Source organism: Panthera pardus, unplaced genomic scaffold (genome assembly GCF_024362965.1).
Source record: "Panthera pardus isolate Hobbes unplaced genomic scaffold, ASM2436296v1 HiC_scaffold_17, whole genome shotgun sequence".
Classification (NCBI taxonomy): Eukaryota; Metazoa; Chordata; class Mammalia; order Carnivora; family Felidae; genus Panthera; species Panthera pardus.
The window spans coordinates 7,970,987-7,990,339 of record NW_026526732.1 but is presented as its reverse complement, the minus strand read 5'-3'; the positions used below and the strand labels follow the sequence as shown (position 1 = coordinate 7,990,339).

Sequence of the window (19,353 nt, the reverse complement as noted above, 5' to 3'; positions counted from 1 at the left end):
ACGCTGCACTGGGTAGCGGCCTCCAAACCCTGGTCTGCAAACAGTGCCCCAGAGGCATGCAAAGGGAAAGTCCGCATTCCAGAATGGATTGAGAACGCAAAATGCTTCTTCTATAAACTCCAAGTCTTGAGCAAGATTCCCCACATCTGTTAGTTTTAACTTGGACACAGTTCTAACAGTCTCTTTAGACCCCAGTCATGAATGATGACAGAATTATACCAGTTTTCAAAGCTGGGCCAACTCTAGTCTATAGAGGTCGCCCACAAGGAACGGTAAAATATGGGAATATTTTAAGTAATTGCTAATAACTGAAGGATGCAAACAAAGCTCCTAGTTGCTAAGAGGATTCTATCATATAGGTTCTTCCTCTCCATTGAGAACGCATTTTAAAAAGAAGGAAAGGAACTGAATAAGTGTTCATTTGTTGCATTTACCTAAACTTCCTTATTTGTTCTGCAGAATGATGCAGGGAGGCCAAGGGAGTTGTCTAGATAGTGTCTGGGAAACACTAAAATAAGACTTTAACCCTGGGCCTGCTCTACCCCTGCAAAGCCCATGTTTTCTTTTCTGGGCCAGGCCAATGGTCTGTAGCATGAGTCCCCTTAGCCTTTCTTGTTCTAGTACATTAGAGAACAATCAGATGTGATTGTATTATGTCAGGCAACCTTTGGGTACAATTGTTCTTAAAGACAGGGTAGCTATATGGTTTGCTCAGGGAGGTCCCAGATACTGTGTTCACTCTTTCCAAATTGATTTGGATGACAAATTACATAGTCCTACTCTCAGAAGGCTATGACCTCCTTCTTCTCAGGGCCTTAGAAGACAAGACCCCAGCTTGGCCTGACACTTACCATCAGGGATAAAAACCGAGGCTAGGCAGGCTACCCCTGCCACCATATTTGATGCAGCCCATGGATAGCGGCGACCTAAACGGTCAATGGTGAGGATGATGAGGAGGGCAGCTGGAAACTCCACCAGGGCAGAGTAGAAGAAATCCAAGTAGAAATTGCTCCCTGCAAGGCCCATGTGCATGATGAGGCCCTGATAGAGAACAGAGCTCGTGAACCTGAGCAAAGAGGAGAGCTCAGGTCAAGTCAAGCACCAAAAGCAAATCATCGAGAAGGAGCGGCTTCTGGAAATGAGAGTGGATTGTGGGTCACCTTTCTTTGTCATCTTAGTGCTATTCCCTCTCTTCCACTGCTTTTGCATCATCTGACCCACTGTGGTGGCTGGTTGTGACCCCAGAACCAGGAAAGCAGAAGAAATTAAGATAGCATTCCCTGGCCAAACTGAAAGGCAAGAAGAAATTTCTTTCTAGAGTGATTTATTTGGTAAAACTGTATCAGTTTATTAGTGGCTGTTAATTATTATCTCTTTGTGGTTTTCTGATGGAATCGGGATCAAAAGGCTTGGCTACTTAATTCAAATTTTAGGAGACCAGAGACCCAAATGGGTACCAAATTCCCAAATGGATACGGCCTCACTTCTTAAGGATTTCTCTTCTGACACCATCCAGATAGCATTTTGACGATGTTTTTTTTGGTTTTGTCGACTGAAAGTGTTTGTTATCTGTAATGGAAACTAGGAAGACCCCTGGCAAGAGCCACAATTATTCAGAAAAGGAAAGAAGGCTAACGAAGCCACATTTCACTGCTTCGTGTTACGCGCAGTACTGTAAAGGGTGCCAGATTAATTCCTGGTGAGCCTTGTTTCTGCCAGTGGTCACAAATCTCCGTTTGGCCAGTGTCAGTCCAATCACACTGAAAGGAAAGTTCACTGGACTAAGGAAGGCTTGGTGCAGGGTGAGGGCTCAGAGCACCAGGAGAAGCCTGCAGACAGTGAAAACAATCACGCTTCAGCCACGGATTGTGGAGTTAGTGGATTACTCTTTGTGGCTCGTTCTCATCCGTAAGTTTATTTTATTCTCCAATAGACAAGAAAAGGAAAAGACCCTTCCCTTGCTAGCCCTGTACGATAAGGAGAGATCTACACTCATCATAAATATAGAACCAGGAGTTGTCCATTTTGGCTAAATACCGGAATCATCTGGAGAATGTTAAAATATCGGTGCCTTGGACCTTCCCTCAGCCAATTAAATCAGTATTTTCAGGGTGGCAGTGTGGGGAGTCTGGGCTTGGTATTTTATAACCTCCCAGGAGATTCTAAGGCAATGCCGAAGTTGAGAACGTGCTTATCTATGCTTTGGGACAGTAAGCCGATTTCAACCTCTGCCCCCCCAAAAAATGATACCAGGAAAGCCTGCAATAAGTGAGTCCCCTCACCATCCACGGTCAATACCGATACTGGAACTAGGCTATGTAACGGTGCTCTTGGTCCCTCCCTTAATGTGGATGATGGGGCTTTAAAAAAATGTGGCGAGGTTTTGAAGTGAAAAACATTCCTTACCAGTTGTACATCAGGATCAAAGTGTGTTTCCTGATCTGAGGGGTTCTGACCAAATCAAGAAATGAAGGATTCAGCTTCTCGTCAGCTTCCTCATCAGGTCTGAGGCTCTAGGAATAGAAATCGTAGGAACAGCTTTGTGTGGTTACAGACAGTGTCCCTGTATGTATGGAAACCGATTTGACAATAAATCTCATATGTCAAAAAAAAAAAAAAAAAAAAAAAAAGACAGTGTCCCTGTGTAGTACAGGGAATCACAACAGTAGGTGACACTTTCTGGGGGCTCATAGTGAGGCTTTCATATGTACTAGCTCGGTTAATCTGGACTATCCTGGAAGTTAGTGTCTACCTTTTTTCACCCCTTTCACAGAAGAGGAAGCTGGGATTTGGGGGAGTTGGGTAACTCATGTGCCTCTGTCAAGGGGCCCTTGGAGGTAAAGCACAGGGGGGCAGGAGGAGGCCTGGCTCAGTGGCCCTGTGGGCTGAGGGCATGGGGCGCCCTCCCTGCAGGACCGGCTGGGACCCCGCAGTCAGGAAGCTCTGCTCTGGGACCCTTGCGCTGGGAGCAGCTCTTTATCGCCTAGAGCTTGTTAGAATGAAAGACCTGGGCCCCCATCCAGACAGACTGAATCGGAATCTGCATTTCCACAAGGTCCCCAGGTGCACCCTGTGCACAAGTATTAATGCTCCAGAAGCTCGGCTTTAGAAGAAAATAGTAGGTGGTGGAATTGAGACCCAGTCTCCAGGGTTTTAGGAAGCAGAATGTTCGCAAAAACCACTCCTTCCGAAAGCAACACTGGACGGGTGCTAAAAGCCTGAGGACAAGAGGAAGAACCTCCAGCGGACTTACCGCTCTTCCGTGAACCTGAACTTTGGCCAGAGTGACTCACGTGCTTTAATCCCTGACCAATTTCTGAAATGGCCTAAAACTTAATCAGTGCTTGGCTGGTCATCAGCGGAAAAGACTGTCTACCCAACCACCAGAAACCAGAGAAGAAGTGAAAAAAAAAAAAAAAAAAAAGGCTCTCAGGGGGGCCCAGGTGACTCAATCAGTTAAGCGTCTGACTCTTGATTTTGGCTGAGATCATGGTCTCATGGTTCATGAGTTTGAGCCCCGCGACAGGTTCTGCGAGACAGCACGGAACCTGCTTGTGATTCTCTCTCTCCCTCTCTCTCTGCCCCTCCCTCACACACTCTCAAAATAATACATAAAGAAACTTAAAAAAAAAAAAAAGCCTCTGAGTCCCCAAATGCTCAACTCTAAAGTCATATAAATCGCAAATGCTTACAGGGAGCCTAGCTTAGATCCTCACACAGAGATGATTTACTCTTATTTTGACAGTTTTCCAATCAGCTTGATTTTCTCTGTTCTATCCCACCAGATAAAAAGGCTTAAGTTAAAGGTGATGAGGTCTCCTAGAGGCAAAACACGAAATGCAGAGAAAGTGGGCACCCCAGCCACTTGTTTGTTTGTTTGTTTTTTTCCAGAGGGCAGGAGAGTGCTCACGATGTTTTGGGACAATTTCTATCCAAAATGTTTAAAATTCCAAGAAATTATTTGTGTTTGAAGACTCTTGCCTCTGTGAGCCCCTCCCCCCTCCCCGATCTGGTAAGGAAGACATTGGGTAGTTGGGTACAAGTGGCCCACACAGCCTTGGGTGGCACATGATAGAAACTCCTCATTTGCCTTTCAGTGATTTTCAGTTTCCTTTTCCTTTTCTGCTTTGGATCTATTTAGAATCCAATACATTACCGGGGACCATGAATCCGAGTACCACGGAAACATCCTGTTGCATATGGTGGGCCCCTTCTATGACTCCCCATTGAGAACACACGGCTTTACCAGATTCTCCTTCGTCACCGTTCCATCATTTGATAGTTCAGCCGCTGGCTCACCTGAAGGGAGGTTGGCAGAGATTTTCCATTTTTCTTTGCGATGTGCTTAATGATCCTCATGGCTTTAGCATTTTTGTTCTGGGAGATTAGCCACCTTGGAGACTCAGGGATGCACCTAGGGAATAGCATGTGTTATCAGAGCTGTTCAGCGGGGGATGGGTGGAGGTCTTACTGAACCTTCTTCCCGCAGTGGTCACAGTCAAGTGTCTGCAAGTGAGGTTGGGTTGGATCTACAAAGGAAATAAAACCGTGCAGGGGCGGCACAGCAAAGGAAATCGACAAAAACAGAAAGCAGCCTACTGAATGGGAGAAAGCATTTGCAAATCACGTGCCAGGTTAAGAGGTTCATACCCCAAATACATAAAGAACTCACACAACTCAGTAGCAAAAAACCAAAAAATCTGATTTGGAAAATGGGCAGAGGATCCTAATAGACGTTTTTCCAGAGAAGACATACAAATGGCCAACAGGTACCTGAAAAGATGCTCAACATCACTCATCACCAGGGAAATAGAAATCAAAACCACGAGGGGATATCGCTTCACATCTGTTAGGACGGCTAGTCTCAAAAAGACAAGCAATAAACACTGACAAGGGTGTGGAGAAAGGGAAACCCTTATGCACTGTTGGTAGCAACATAAACTGGAGCAGCCACTATGGAAAAGAGTGTGGAGTTCCTCAAAACATTCAAAATAGAAAGCACAACATGGTCTAGCCATTCCACTTCTGGGTATTTATTAGAAGGAAACAAAAATACTAATTCAAAAAGATATATGCACTCCTGTGTTTACTTCAGCAAGTCATGGAAACACCCTAAGTGCCCGGGGATGGATGAATGAATGGCTGAAGAAGATGTGGTGTATATTACACAATGAAATAGTATTCAGCCATAAACAAGAATGAAGTCTTGCCATCCGACAACACGGGTGGGCCTAGAAGGTATTACGCTAAGTGAAATAAGTCAGAGAAAGACAAACACCACATGATCTCACTTATATGTAGAATCCAAAACAAACAGACCGAGCTCATAGATACAGAGCACAGATGGGTGGTTGCTGGCGGAGGAAGCGGACAACATGGGGGCAGGGGGTCAGGAGGCACAAACTTCCAGTTACAAAACAATTAGAAGCCCTGAGAATGCGACGTATGGTGCGGTGACCACAGTTAATAGAACTGTATTGCGTATTTGAAAGTTGCTGAGACAAGCAGTCTTCAAAGTTCTCTCACAAGAAAAGAATTTTTTAAAATTTTGCAGAGGCGACGTGGGTTTTTCCTCCCTCACACGCTGACTTGTGTTCAGCCTGGTGCAGGAGACTTTTGGGGCATCCTCTTCAGGGTCCCCGGTGGTCAACCGGATGCCCAGGCAGCCCTGTGCTAGAGGGAGGAGAGGCGGGTCAGCTGGGCTTTGCGAGTGCTGAGATCTGCCGGGTATGGGGACAGCAGAAGGCAGTTCCCTCACGGGGGAAACCAAGTATTTTACGTATATTATTCTGAGAGCTGATTTCTCAAAGGGAGGAGGTAAGAGTTTGAGATAAGATGGTAACAGAGCTTAAAAGCCAGATTGCTGGATCTGGCAGGACACGGGGTGGGCGGCCCTGTACCTCCTGGAGCAGGACTCTAGCCACCCGGATCTGTGTTTGGAGAGTGTTCTTGGAGTAGCCGGTTCAGGGTCGATGGGAGGAAGAGGGACTGGCAGGAAGGAGGTACAAGGACCGCCCTGGTGGGAGTTCTGGCATAGAGTCCGGAAGGCCCCATGTCGGGGCCTCACCCTGGGGGAGAAAGTTGCTCTGAGAGGGCCCAAAAGCAACTCGGGATGGATGTTTGTGGGAGTGCCATGGAGAGAGGAATCAAGTCCAATTCCTCAGTTAAGGCTCGACATCAGGAACAGAAATGTGGTGCTCGGCGGTGGCCAATCCACAGCTCACGGTGAGCATCCTTTCTGCCGTGATGCCGTAGCATGATTTTCCTAGATCGCATTTGACGCACAGGTTCAGCCCAGTCGCTCACACCCCAAGAAGCGGAGTCAGCCGAGCCAGGTGTCAAGCGAGCTGAAGGGTCAAGGAGGACCTGGGAGCCACGTCAGAGAAGACAGGAACCAGAAACGGCTAGCCTCCCAGTGGAAAGTCTGGATGGATCCTCGGAGGCACATCCAGATAGGTACAGAGCTGCCCGGTAGAATAGAAATTAATTTTTTGAAGCTCTCGGTGCAGAATTAGGAACCCTGGGTAAACATGCCGGGAAGGTAAATTCCGGGTCAATGAGAAGTCTCTTGAAGACGAGCTTTGGGTTCTGCAGTGAAGTCGCTTGCTTGATGACAGAGTAAGAGCGAGAACAGTTTTCAAGCAGAGGCTGAATAATGATCCTCTGGGGGCATTGCTCTGGGGCTCCAGCCCTGGACAGGAAGCTGTGCCAGAGGGCTTCTAATGTCACCTCACCTCTAAGAGCTGACAGCTACTGGGACACACATGCCAGTCTCACCGTGTCAGGTGAAGAGCTGATCCCAACAAGCAGTGAAACGTGAAGGTTACAGAGACATGAGAGAAATGCCACTGGGCAGGGGACAGGGTCCCCCACTGGCCTTGGTCAGCCTGCATGGAGTCCCTCCTCTGGTGACCATCGCATCCCCTCCGCCCCTGTAGCCCACCCCCCACCCCTTCTAGCCATGGCACCGCCTCTGTCTTCTGTCCTGGCTCCTTGTCCTCAGCTAGGCTTTCAGAATTTAGTATATTTTTTTTGTGTTCTGCCCCATTCGCTTCCTCTCCGGGCTCTGCTCCTTTCCTCTGAGGAAGTGCCTCTATCCCCTACCCACCAACAGGGGGATTTTTCTTGAATTTCTGATCCTCAGGTTCAACCACCCCTGGCCGTGTACACGTTGATGTCCTTTCCAGATGGATCTCAGATTCGGCATGTCCAAAGCTCACCCTCATTATCCCTCCTTTCAAACCCACCCCTCCTCTTGTGCTCCTTATCTCAGCACGTGCAGACACAGAAGCCTCCACTCCACCCACGAGGCACCTCCTCTCTCTAAACCTTCCCATTTGGTCTCCACCAGGCTCTGTCCCTGCTCACTGATGAAACTTATTTACAGTTTTCTCCTCTTCATAGGCCACCACTTGTCTTAACTCAGGCTCTGTCTCTCTTGCAAGGATTATGACGATAGTCCCTTACCTAACCTCTTTGCCTCCACTCTTCCCCCTAAACATCTGTTTTCTACTCTATATCTCCACTGATTTTCGATGATGTAGTCCCATCACGGAGGTCGTAGAATTGGAGGTAAATTAAATTTGATTCTATTGAGTAAAAATGGCAAGAAGCAACACATCAGAGGTGATCAGAACTTGGATGAGAGGTGCACCTTTTCTGTGATGCTAAAGCATCAGGAAAACAAAACCGTTGAAAGATTTTTAGGCAGGAAGGGAACACGGTGGAACTAATTTTAGAAATGGAGTGTGAAACATGCATTGGAGGATATGGAAGAGCGAATGTCAAAGAAACCAGGGTGAGTCTATCGTGCGGGTGGCTTCAGAGATATAAAGGAGATAGAATGGATATGGGAGGGAGGTAAGGGTCCCTCTCAGAGTTTGATCGGATTTTGCAGGAGAGCCAGGCTTTCTGGAAAGGGTTGAGATGCTTAATTCTTAGACAGGATGACTCTGGGAGGAAGAGGTGACAACGTCCAGAAAGTGGTTTGTTGCTTGAGAGAAGGATTTGCACGATAACCTAGCATCCCTCTTGTTTGATTTCAGGTAAACTCGCATTAGGAATGTCTGATAGTTTCTGCTGTTTCCACAGTTTCCCCGGCAGGTGTGACAAACAAGTTTCACATGTCCTGGCGACTCTGACTGACATGGTCTGCCTGATCTGGGATAAAGACTGCTGGATTGATTAGAGATATGTGCCTTGGGCAGGGATGTGGTTAAGTGGTAACACTTGTACGCTAAAGTCTCCTCTGAGCAGGGATGGAATGAGAGTAGTAATATTGTCAACCTCTGCCAAGGGCATTACAGCCACTAAAAGTTAATTTAAACACCACATTAATAATGTAAAAAGATGTGAGTTATAAAACTCTTAAGCCCGAAGCAAAAGGACATTTGATTTCCAGAGGGCAAGACACGTTGAAGTTCATGGGGGTTTTTTTGTTGTTTTTGTTTTGTTTTGTTTTGTTTTGTTTTTATCCCTGAAACACTGACCTGGGCTTTCCATGAAGGAAAAGAGTGAATTCAGAATTTAGTATACACCTTGGAATACAGCTTGGAATACAGAAGGATGGTGTGCATTAAGGAGAGGTAGCCTTTTCAGGAAAACAAAATAGTTCAAGTTATTTCCTTTTTTGTTCCAAATGGACTTACCAGTAATAGAGCAAGAAGAAGACGTTGGGCAGGGAAACAGTGAGCTGGAGCCACCTCCAGTGAGGAAGCACGTATGCCACCCCCACCAGCGCCAGGAGCCCAACGGTGAAGGCCATTTGGTAAACGATGCCCACTGTTCTCCGATAGCTCAGCCCGACAAACTCCGTAACTGCAGAGAGAATCCAAACGGTCAACGCAAGTCAGTAGGACAGGGAGTTGGCCATCCAACTTCGGGGAAACTAGAGTGCCAGCCTCAAAAAAGAGTCCAAGTTCTAGAATGTTGTATACAACTTTCTGAATAATTTTAAGTGTTCTTTGGGACTGATTTTGTTATAATTTTGCTGTTGTATTAATATAAGATGTTGTAATTCCACATTGGGTGGGGGGGAAAGGCCTGCCAGTGTGAGCAAAATGTTTGATCGATAGAATAATTTCCAGGGAAAATGTGACTGGATTTCAGATACATGCAAAAAAAATGTCTTTTTGAAGCAATCCAAAGTTTTTATTTTTTTAAGTTGTGTTTGCTTTTTTTTTTAAACATTTTTTTTCAAAGTTTATTTATTTTTAAGAGAGAGACAGAACATGAGCTGGGGAGGGGCAGAGAGAGAGAGGGATACAGAATCCGAAGCAGGCTCCAGGCTCTGAGCCATCAGCACAGAGCCTGATGCGGGGCTGGAACTCACAAACCCCGAGATCATGGCCTGAGCCGAAGTCAGATGCTTAACTGACCGAGCCACCCAGGTGCCCCATGTGATTGCTTTTTTTTTTTTTTTTTATGTAACCCAGTTGTTTCTAATTGCAAAAGTTTGATCTAGAATAGTAAGGCAGGGGTAATTTATGATGTGAATAAATGGATCAAGCACTGAATTGAGATTGTAAAGGATTCTTATGTAAATGAACATCTCTTATATGAGTTAAGTATTTTCTTGCCAATCCTAATAATGCATGTAAATGTCTTGGAAACCTAGCAGTGGGTTTCCCAACTGATTGGAGTCTGCTAGCATTGGCTTGCACGAACTGCTTTATAAATTTTCAGGGATTTTGCAACTTGGTCGTTAAACCCGTTAACCTCAGTCATGGTGGGAGTATTTACAACTTAGATATCAGACAACTCCACAAATCACGGCTCTTTATTTTCCAAGAGCCAGGTTGGCAGCGTAGCTCTGCATGTGGCATACGAATCAGCTTTACCCCATTCCATGGCTCCACCCTGACAGCTGTATGAAGTCTGCAGGACATGGACTTAGGGGACAGTCATTTCGTTCTCGCAAACACTCTAGAACTTCAATTCCAGATATTCCACGAGCCACAGACCTTTTGCTCTAAATGTTTAGTAATCGTGTTCAAGACGTCAACTATTTATAAACCAAATATAAATGCGCCCCCAAAATGTTTCTAGAAATTATTGCGAATTATCAAAAAGTATTTATAACGGAGTTAAACAAAAGTCTGTAAGTGCTCAATAAATAGAAATATCTGTCTTTCAAAGTGGTTGCGGCCACGGAGACGTCTGAGGGTGGTGGGGAGGGAAGAGGTCAAGCAGCAAGGTGCACCTCAAGGACATTCAGAGGGACTGGAGAAGAGATTAATGGGCAGAAGGCTGAAATTTAAATTTATACAATGAAATTACACATATTTCTACATATCATGTGTTCTAAAAACCAATTACCGGTTGAATAACTGTACATTAATTAATTCTTTTGTTGCCTGGGAATACGTTAGGGAGGTGCCTACCAAGACAGTAGCCTTCTGCATCTCACAGAGTTCCCCAAATTAACTTTACCAGGTGAAATTCTAAGCACACATACTCCAGCTCTTCATATTCTAGTTCTCATGGATAATGAGAGTTTTATGATGGTGATGGTTTAGATTTCAAAGCGCCCATTTCCCTTTGTATGGATGCTCTTTGAATGTAGCCAGGGGCAAGTAATGATGGCGTTAATCCCCCAGATCTAATTATGGTGCTAATTTTTCTCACTATGGCTTTAAAGGCGTTATGCTATTTATTGGGATTCAAGTATTCTCCCGGACTCCGTGGAGTTTAAGCCTAACTGGCTACCAGTGTGTGGGATGAAGTGATATTCCTGGTCAGACAAACGGCTGTCGAATCTAGATTGCCCACGGGGCTTATATTCTCCGTTTTCTTGTCTATAAATTGAGGAGAACAGTGGTTTGCAAGAATCCATTTATGCAAAGCAGTGAAGTCCCTCATAAAGCTGACGTATGTCTCACCATTGAATTTTCTTTATGTATAGACCTGGAGGGCTAGATTTTTCTCTGTATGTAACACCCCCGGGTATAGAAAGCTTTTTCCTAAAAAGTTATATTAGAATCTGGATGGTATGTTTACCCTCATTTCTGCCTTCATTGTTTTCTTTATAGAAAGAATGTAGACTGAGCGCTGAAAAGATTTTAGAAATACTTTTGATAGAGAAAAAAAAATCTCTAAACATTTTCTTGAAGCTGGGTCCGTTTTGGGGCCCAGCCCTTCCCTTCTCCTATGGATTTTGGCACAATGTCACTTAATTCTCCAAGCAGCAGCCACAAACATTCTTACTCAGGATGTAGCCTATAAGCCAGCCTGCCTTGCTGACCAGCCCCTGGATCAAACGGAAAATTAACACCCAGGTATAGTTTGGGGAAACGGCCAGCAGGAGTCCTGATGCAGCATTTATGAGGATCGTAACCAGTAGGCAGAGCTTACGGCCAAACCTGCAAGGAGAGACAATAGAATTAGATTAGATTCATGAAGGCTGTAGAAAATGCACAGAAGTTATGGAAGTCTCAAGAGGAGGTTGGCTCTGAATTAGGCAAACTCAGGAGACGCGGATTGATGCCCACCTAGGGAGAATCCCTGACTTCAGGTCAGTTCACTTTAGTACTTTTCCCCAGGGCACTCTGTGAAAATTCTATGCCTCATTCACCCCAGGGCCCCAGAACCTTCTCAGTCTCACACTGTGGAGGGTCTTCAGGCAGGGGGTGACTCTTCCAGGCCACCCAGGGGCCCATCTGGGTCTTCCTTCATCCTATAAGCTGGGGCCTCTGCACCAACAGTCTCCATCAACTGCCCACCCCAGAGAGTTTTTCTTTCGGAAAAACAAAAATTTCAATACTGCCTTTGGACTTTGTGGTATTTGTATGTCTCCCCGGAAATGGTCTCTGGTGTCAGCTGCGGGGGTGGAGGGCCTTTGTCATGGAGTACCCCAGGTTAGCTTCTTCACATTCTATCTGAGAGCCTTGGGTTTTCATCAGCTTAGGGACCTGGAGAGGGTCCCAGGACACAGAGGAGGGGAAAACTTAGAAACCTGGTTGAATCTTGGCCTTACCAATCACTCCGATGTCTGTGTTAGTCAACCTTTCTGTTTCCTCAGCTGGAAAAGACCTGTCCTACCCAGTCGACAAGAGGGTTAAGTGAGATATTACACGGAAAGAGCTAGAGACACCGGCTTCCTTTCCCCCCATGTCTTTCCTTCTGTGTGTCAAGCAGGCTGTCTGAGAGTTGACTTTGGGGCAGAGCACTGCTAATTCATGTTGTCATCGCGTCCGCCTTGTTTTGTTCTAAGAGTCGTCCTAGTTGGCCGTTAATGGGTATTTTAAAGATTCTTCAGAGAAGGCAATGTTTTAGTCAGTCTTTGCTTATCCACTGCAAACTCAAGTCACGGACTGTTTTATGTCATTCCCTTGCACATTTGATGGTGGCTGAATATTTTTTAATAGTTACTCTGCTCCTAGGCTGCTACGTCCTAGAGACCATTTCAATACCAGCTGACCGTTTGAAAATAATCCACAACATCCTTAACAATTATCGGGGAATGTTAATGTTTTAAATCAGAAATTGAAAGATCAAGCATTCTCATGAGTAATAAATGTAAACCGCTGAACTTCTTTCTTTTTTTTTTTGTATGGTTACTTATTTATTTTGAGAGTGACAGAGCACGATCATGCATAAGCTGGGGACGGGCAGAGAGGGAGAGAGGGTGAGGGAAAATCCCGAGCAGGCTCCATGCTGCCAGCGCAGAGCCCGACGTGGGGCTCAGTGTCACAAACAGTGAGATCATGACCTGAGCTGAAATCAAGAGTTGGACGCTTAACCGAATGAGCCACCCAGGTGCCCCTAAACTGCTAAACTTCTTAAGACACTGTTTAGACCATTGATTTCTTAATTCTCAGCCAATGGTTCCCCACCGTAAATATCTGCCTCTTTGGCCTTTTATTCAAAGTCTTCCAAAATCCCATCTTGACAAAATGTTTTAGCCTTTCATCTCCCGTGTCCTCCTACCCACACCCCTTCCTTTACCCTGAAAGAGTCTTTAAACATTTGTTCAGGTGATAGCTCTTTAGCTTCCAAAGTTGACCTGGGCCTCCCATACTAGTCACGCTCCTGTAGATGGACAAAATCCTGTGGCTGATAAGAGAGAATATTTGCCATTGGAAACTGAGAGCATGAAAACCTTCAGAAAATCAAATCTGTGATGCAGAAAAACTTCAGCGGGGGACACGTGCCAAATAAAGTCACGACGCCGAGCCTCAGTTTCCTCATCTGCAAACTGGGAATAACAAAATCATGTTTAAGAGGCTGTGATGAGTCTAAATGATCTATAACACATCAGTGCGCCCAGTACAGTGCCTGGCACATGGTCGGTAGCGGAGGACTTGTTTTGGAAGATTTCACATAGCTGGGTAAGTTTGACTATGACCCGTTGAGACTCCGATTCTGCTCTGATCTAGTTCCATCACGAAATATAGAGGAATGGGGGCTGGCTCTTGTTAGTTGGTCATTAGGATCTCAGAAAATTTGCAAGCTAATTGTTAAACACAGCCACTGTTAGAAATTAAATCCTACACTTAAAATTAAGGAAATTAGATTAAAAACAAGTGTAATAAGTATGCAAAACATTGCTTCCTAATTACTCTACTGTGTTCGGCCATTATCTGTGCTCATGAGATTATTTACCTCCGTCTGCTGTATCCATACAGTGGAAATACCATACGATGGTGCCTATTTCCGGCCAACCCTGTGTCCAGTGGCCTCACTCTGGTGGCTTGAAATGGACCACTGTGGGAGTACTTACACCAGGGAAATCAGCAAATTCTACACACCAGGCCTCTATCCCTCAGAAAGCCAGTCATTAAACATTTACAGGCAGGCCACTAAATACAGAACTTACAATTACCCATCAGTAGAGTAAAAAATCTGGAATTGGTGAGAGATTACTCTTTTTTTTTTTTTTTTTTTTTGCATCAGGTGATACTAAAAAATGTTCTTTAGGAGGTTTGAATGATGACATAAGTTAGACATATTATTAAGGGCTTGTTTTCAAATTCTCTAACACACACCCTTCCTTCCTTCCTCCCTTCCATCAGCAAAGCTGACTTCCAGAAAGTTGACATGGTGTAAAACTCAGTATTCTTATTTGTAACCTTTTCATCATATCCTCCTGGTTTTCTTCTAAAAGATACCCTCATCAGCTGTTGGTTCATATCTTTAAAAAGCATCACAGAAGGCAATCGATTTTAGTAATGTTAGTTTAATCCGTAGCACGAAATGATTTTCCATGAGATTTTGTACCATTGTATAAAATCTGAGTATTGTTCAGAAAAAAGCATTAATTATGCAAAAGATAACTTGCTTTTTCTTTTTAATCCAATGGCTGTTGTGACTCTCACCCGCATATGCAAGTAGAACAGAAGAGGCAATAAACAACAGAAATTCAGACAATTTAAGAAACATAAATGGGGGCGCCCAGCGGCTCAGTCGATTGGGTGTCTGACTCTTGATTTCAGCTCAGGTCATGATCTCAGGGTCATGAGACTGAGCCCCGCGTCGTTGGGTTCTTCACTGAGCATGGAGCCTCCTTCAGATCCTCTCCCTCTCTCTCCCTCTTGCCCTCCCCAGCTTGTACTCTCTCTCTCTCTCTCTCTCTTTCAAGAAAAAAAAAGGAAAAGAAATGAAGATTTGTATATAGCTTTTTGGGGAAGAATAATGAGTAATCAACTTTACATAGAAGATTTCAACAATAGGAGCAAAATAATGAGATGAGGTCATCCAAGAAGGTGGATAATTGACTCAGGATTATAAATCAGGAATGCACTGTCAGGGTGGGGAATTATAACCTGTCTCCTTCTCTGTGAGTGGGATGAGAATAATTAACTCATTTCTTTAACCAGCCGAGAGGCTCAGTCACCTATTTGCTCACTTCTGTCCTGGCAGCTGAGTGTTAGTATCCCCACCTTATGGGAGGGAGGGAGTGGAGAGGGGGCAAGGAGGCAGGGGGCCGGACAGCCACACACTCTAGACCGTCCCTTGCCTGCAGCTCTCCTGACTTAAGGGCTCATCTCCAAACCATCGGCCTATTGGTTGTGGGGCAATGAAAATAAAAGCAAATGACCTTCCTTTTTACCTCACAAGCCTCCCACACAAAGTCCCAGGAAGAACCTTTGAAGGAGGGCGGAGCAGACAGTTGCTGAAGTGGAGCGATGGATGGACGGCCCTGTGGCTCAGCGGCCTTGACTGCCATCCCCTCTCCCTCCCGCCGCCACGGTGGGCCCGGGCTCTGAACGCGCAGATACCCCTGGGAGGGGATGGATTAACTATTGTCACCAATCTTTAACTCATTTGCAAGTTTCCATCCAGCCTGACCATACAGCATCATCAAAGAAAATATTCTGTTTACATTTAATATAATACAGGTTTGGGTTTATCTCTAGCACAGATCTAGTTGGGGAAAGCAATACGCATAAAGCGTGTTTACCTAGATTCTATGTCTTTATTATACAGCTGCATAGCACTGGCTCTGGTTATTCCCGAGAATGATACTGTTCAAACACTGGAGCACAGTGCCTGGCACATGGAAAACACCCAATAAATAGTTGGTATTTCGAGTGCTCAAGTATCAAGTATAAAAGCAAATTTTTCTGGTCCTTTCTCTTTTGAGGACTCCGAAAAATATCTAATTGGCCATCAACCGAGTAAAAATGCATGTTAAAAGGCACTTTCAGCACAGTAAATCTGGGAGTGCAAAGTGATGGACATAGAAAAGATACAGGCAGAGCTGGATTAGTGCGACTCACTGAAAACTAGCTCCCTGAACCGGACCTCCTCAGAGGACCATTTGCTGTATGCTCCACACACACAGGTCTTTCCTCGTCTCTCTCCGGGAACACTGACATTGGATAGTGGATATTTACCTCTGTCAGGGTAGACGGCCCCTGTGTCCCTTCTACCAGATGATAACCTAGGTTCCGTACCTACAATTACATCTGTCCCCAGGATCCCTATCAGGAATTCTGTGACCCAGTGGGCTAGGCAAGGACAGCTGCAGGGCAGGTCTACACTGGCTTTGGGTCTATGAGAGGCAGGCAGAGGAGGGAGAGCTTAGGAGCCCTGATGGCTCATGAATGGGGACCTAGTGATGAGGCCAATGAACTGGGAATCACAAAAGGGATCAAATCATTTATTACTCTCCCTTCTAACCCTAGGCTTCTGGATAGTCCACGTGGAAAAACTGCTGTCCAATATAGAACATTCCTCTGTGACCCCGGGGAATTAGAAAACAGACACGTCGGTCATGGTTATCAAAGCAGTGGAAGACATCTCAAATTGTCAAGACGGTTGCCATGAGGCCGGGAAACTGTGGTCTGTGTGCTTTGGGAAAGGATGCTATTCAAGCAGGGGCAGGTGAATCCGAGTGTTTTCCGGACCTGCGGGACTATTTAAATTCCACCACATTTGTGTGACACCCACCTGTCTGCTATGTAGCCGATACCCACAGAACCGATAAAAAATCCTACATTCACAGCCGACTGAAACAGGTCCAGCATCCAGGAACTGGCACACACTAGGTTAAACTGCCGAGGGGCGAGAGGTTTCCCGGGTCAGGAGAGAAAACAAAATCCTGTTAGACACAGCTCAGCCCAGGGAACTCCTCGAATATTCCTTGCCTTGAGCTGATGTGGATGAATGGCCATAAACCAACTGTTTTTTTTTGTTTTTTTTTTTGCTTATGTGAATTTTCCTTATACAACCAAGAGATTTGTCCCACGATCTATTTAGCCTTCCACCTAGAAGCATGTCATTAAGCCAAAATCTGTTGTTGGCGAAACCAGCTGAAATCAGGTAAGTGCTCCATTTTCCCTTTCTAATGTTGATACGCAAGAGCAAATGGGTGCGTAAGCTGGATGCCAACGCTGGCCCGAGGGAGCTGGGGTATTCAGCGTCTCTTTGCTGTCTCTTTAACAGTAGGGGAATCGGGGTCGGGGGGTGTCTGAGTCGGTTAAGCTTCCGACTCTTGATTTCAGCTCAGGCCATGATCTCGCGGTTCGTGAGATCGAGCCCCGCATCGGGCTCCTTCTGACAGTATGGAGCCTGCTTGGGATTCTCTCTCCCCTGCCCCTGCTCATGCTCTCTCCCTCTCTCTCACAAAAATAGATAAATACACATTTAAAAAAATAGTAAGGGAATCTGGAATGTTTTCACAGCCTGCTACATTCGCTCTCATTTGGAACAAGAGGCAATGTTGAAGGAACAGGTGGAAATTTGGTTTCTAGAGTGAACTGTTAACTCTGTGGCCTTGGGCAAAATTTTTCTCTATTCTGGGCCTCAGTTTTCTCATCTCTGTATGAAGGGATGAGATTAGCAACGTTGTAAAGCCTCTTGAAATTGTATGATGTTATATCTGTGATCTCTATCTACGGTTTCATGTAAGCATCAGACCATTTAAGAAAAGCTCCTATACTGGGGAGCCTGGGTGCCTCAGTCTGTTGGGCCTCTGACTTCAGCTCAGGTCATGATCTCTTGGTCTGTGAGTTCGAGCCCCGCGTTGGGCTCTGTGCTGACAGCTCAGAGCCTGGAGCCTGCTTCGGATTCTGTGTCTCCCTCTCTCTGCCCCTCCCCTGTGCATGCCTCTGTCTCTGTCTCTCTCTCTCTCCCAAAAGCAAATAAACATTAAAGAAAATTTTTTTAATAAAAAAAAAAAAAAGAAAAGCTCCAGTACCTAAATGTCTGTTTATACAAAATGTCTTCACGTTACCCAAGCAGTCATTTTAAATTAAGCCAGGCAGCTGGCTTTCTCTGTATTTTCAGAATAAATGCACTCTCCCATTTTGGTTTGCCTCCAATAAAAGCAGGTCCCCATTTTTTTTTTTTGTTTTCTCTGTATTTATTAAAAGGAGGCTTCACAATTAGATATTAATGTTGACTGTAGTTTTTAATAAAACAATAGCGCCATAGCAGAAACATCAACCCCAGATGGTTTTTATGCAAACATTTTGAGCAAATCCAAGAGAAAAAAGTAGCTATCAAGAGAAAATTGTATCGTATCATGGTAAGGCACCGTTCAGGTGAGTTCCATGAACTTTCAGGCTCCAGAAAAAGGCTTAAAAATTTTCCTTTTCCTGGAATTATGTCCAAGAATTCGGCTATGCTTTTCCTTGTTTCTTACCCCTGAAACTTACATAAACTGGAATCATTATTGCCAGAATTTGACGAAGTTTTAACTAATTCACTCATCCTCCAGACAAATAAGAGGCTCCATGTTCTTGTCGGAAATGAGGATTTTATAAGATCCTTTGAGCCCCCAAATCACATCCAGACAGCGTAAGAACCAGGCCTTACTGGCTTCTCCCTTAAGAAAAGCCAGTGTATCGGCTCTCGCCTGCCCTGAGTCCTGCACTCACTCACCTCGGTCACGATGGACGAGCCGGGCGTTTCGTACACCCAGCCGTGCCGACAGGGGCCCAGCGGCAGGTGGCTCCTGTTGGCCGCCAGGCCGGCCAGGGGGTCCGCGCAGCTGAGGGCGCTCTGGTTCCAGTCCACCTCGTAGCGGCGGCACTGGTGAGGGGACGCCTCGCCCGCGGCCCCCGGGCCCGGTGCTGTGTAGTTCAGCTCCTCTGCCAGGCTCCAGCCGCATCTCCGGCTCAGCTCGGCCACCCCGGGGCTCAGGCAGCGGTGATCCGGGGTGAAGGCCAGGAAGACGATGCCCACATAGATGGGGGTGAACGCGGCCGAGAGCAGAGCTAAGAGAAAGAACGTCTGCTTCTGGAAGAAGTTAAATTCCCCTATGTGCTCTAGGATGTCATCCACAGTTGGCATTATTATCGGAGGCAGGAGTCCTGATGCTCTTCCCCGGGCTGGTGCGAGTGGCCCCGAGTGAGGCCGTGGCCGGCTCAGTTCAGCTCTTATCCAAAAGTCAGAGGGTTGGAGGGAGTTTACTTTCGAATGAGACCAACCTTTGATCCAGACCTTTACTTGGTCAGGCTAATTTCCAACTGTGCCCTCCTCCAGCGGACATGTGTCCTGCCGCTCTCCCGAGGTGCCCTGAGCAAGAAACAGGGCCAGATGTTGTGTGTGTGGTAAGATCACTCCCCAAGAGCTTGCCTTACCTCACCCCACCCCCACAAACAAGCCCTCCTCTGTATCACCCAGGGAGAAATCGGAGAGCGTTCACCTATCACGGGCCTGTTAATCTTTCCCCGGTAGGCTAAGCGTCCGGGAAATTAATATATTCGTATCTCACCCACGCAGCCAACCTCCTCTCTAAGGTGCTACAGAGAACGCACACGCATTTGGCTTTGCTCGCCAGTGGGATGTGAATCATGGTCTTGGGTCAGAGCTCTTGTCTGGATTCAGAGCGGTTTGCAGTTTCTGCCACCGGCCTCAGTCTACAAACAACAGCGAGCGCACTGGGGATACACGCTTGTTTTAATT

The 19,353-nt window shown here is 45.9% G+C and overlaps 1 protein-coding gene across 1 annotated transcript in view; it reads right to left on the bottom strand.

Annotated features, from left to right (window-relative positions):
* Positions 1–19,064, bottom strand: part of SLC22A2 (solute carrier family 22 member 2) — a 32,319-nt gene extending 13,255 nt beyond the window's left edge. Inside the window, exons 1-7 of the mRNA XM_019412715.2 lie at positions 18,328–19,064; positions 16,393–16,496; positions 11,206–11,360; positions 8,649–8,817; positions 4,300–4,414; positions 2,407–2,513; positions 852–1,066 (exon numbers count right to left, since the gene is read on the bottom strand). Coding sequence (XP_019268260.2) covers positions 852–1,066; positions 2,407–2,513; positions 4,300–4,414; positions 8,649–8,817; positions 11,206–11,360; positions 16,393–16,496; positions 18,328–18,738 — 1,276 coding nt within the window. The 5' untranslated portion in view covers positions 18,739–19,064. The remainder of the gene's footprint in view (positions 1–851; positions 1,067–2,406; positions 2,514–4,299; positions 4,415–8,648; positions 8,818–11,205; positions 11,361–16,392; positions 16,497–18,327) is intronic.
* Positions 19,065–19,353: the final 289 nt, after the last annotated feature.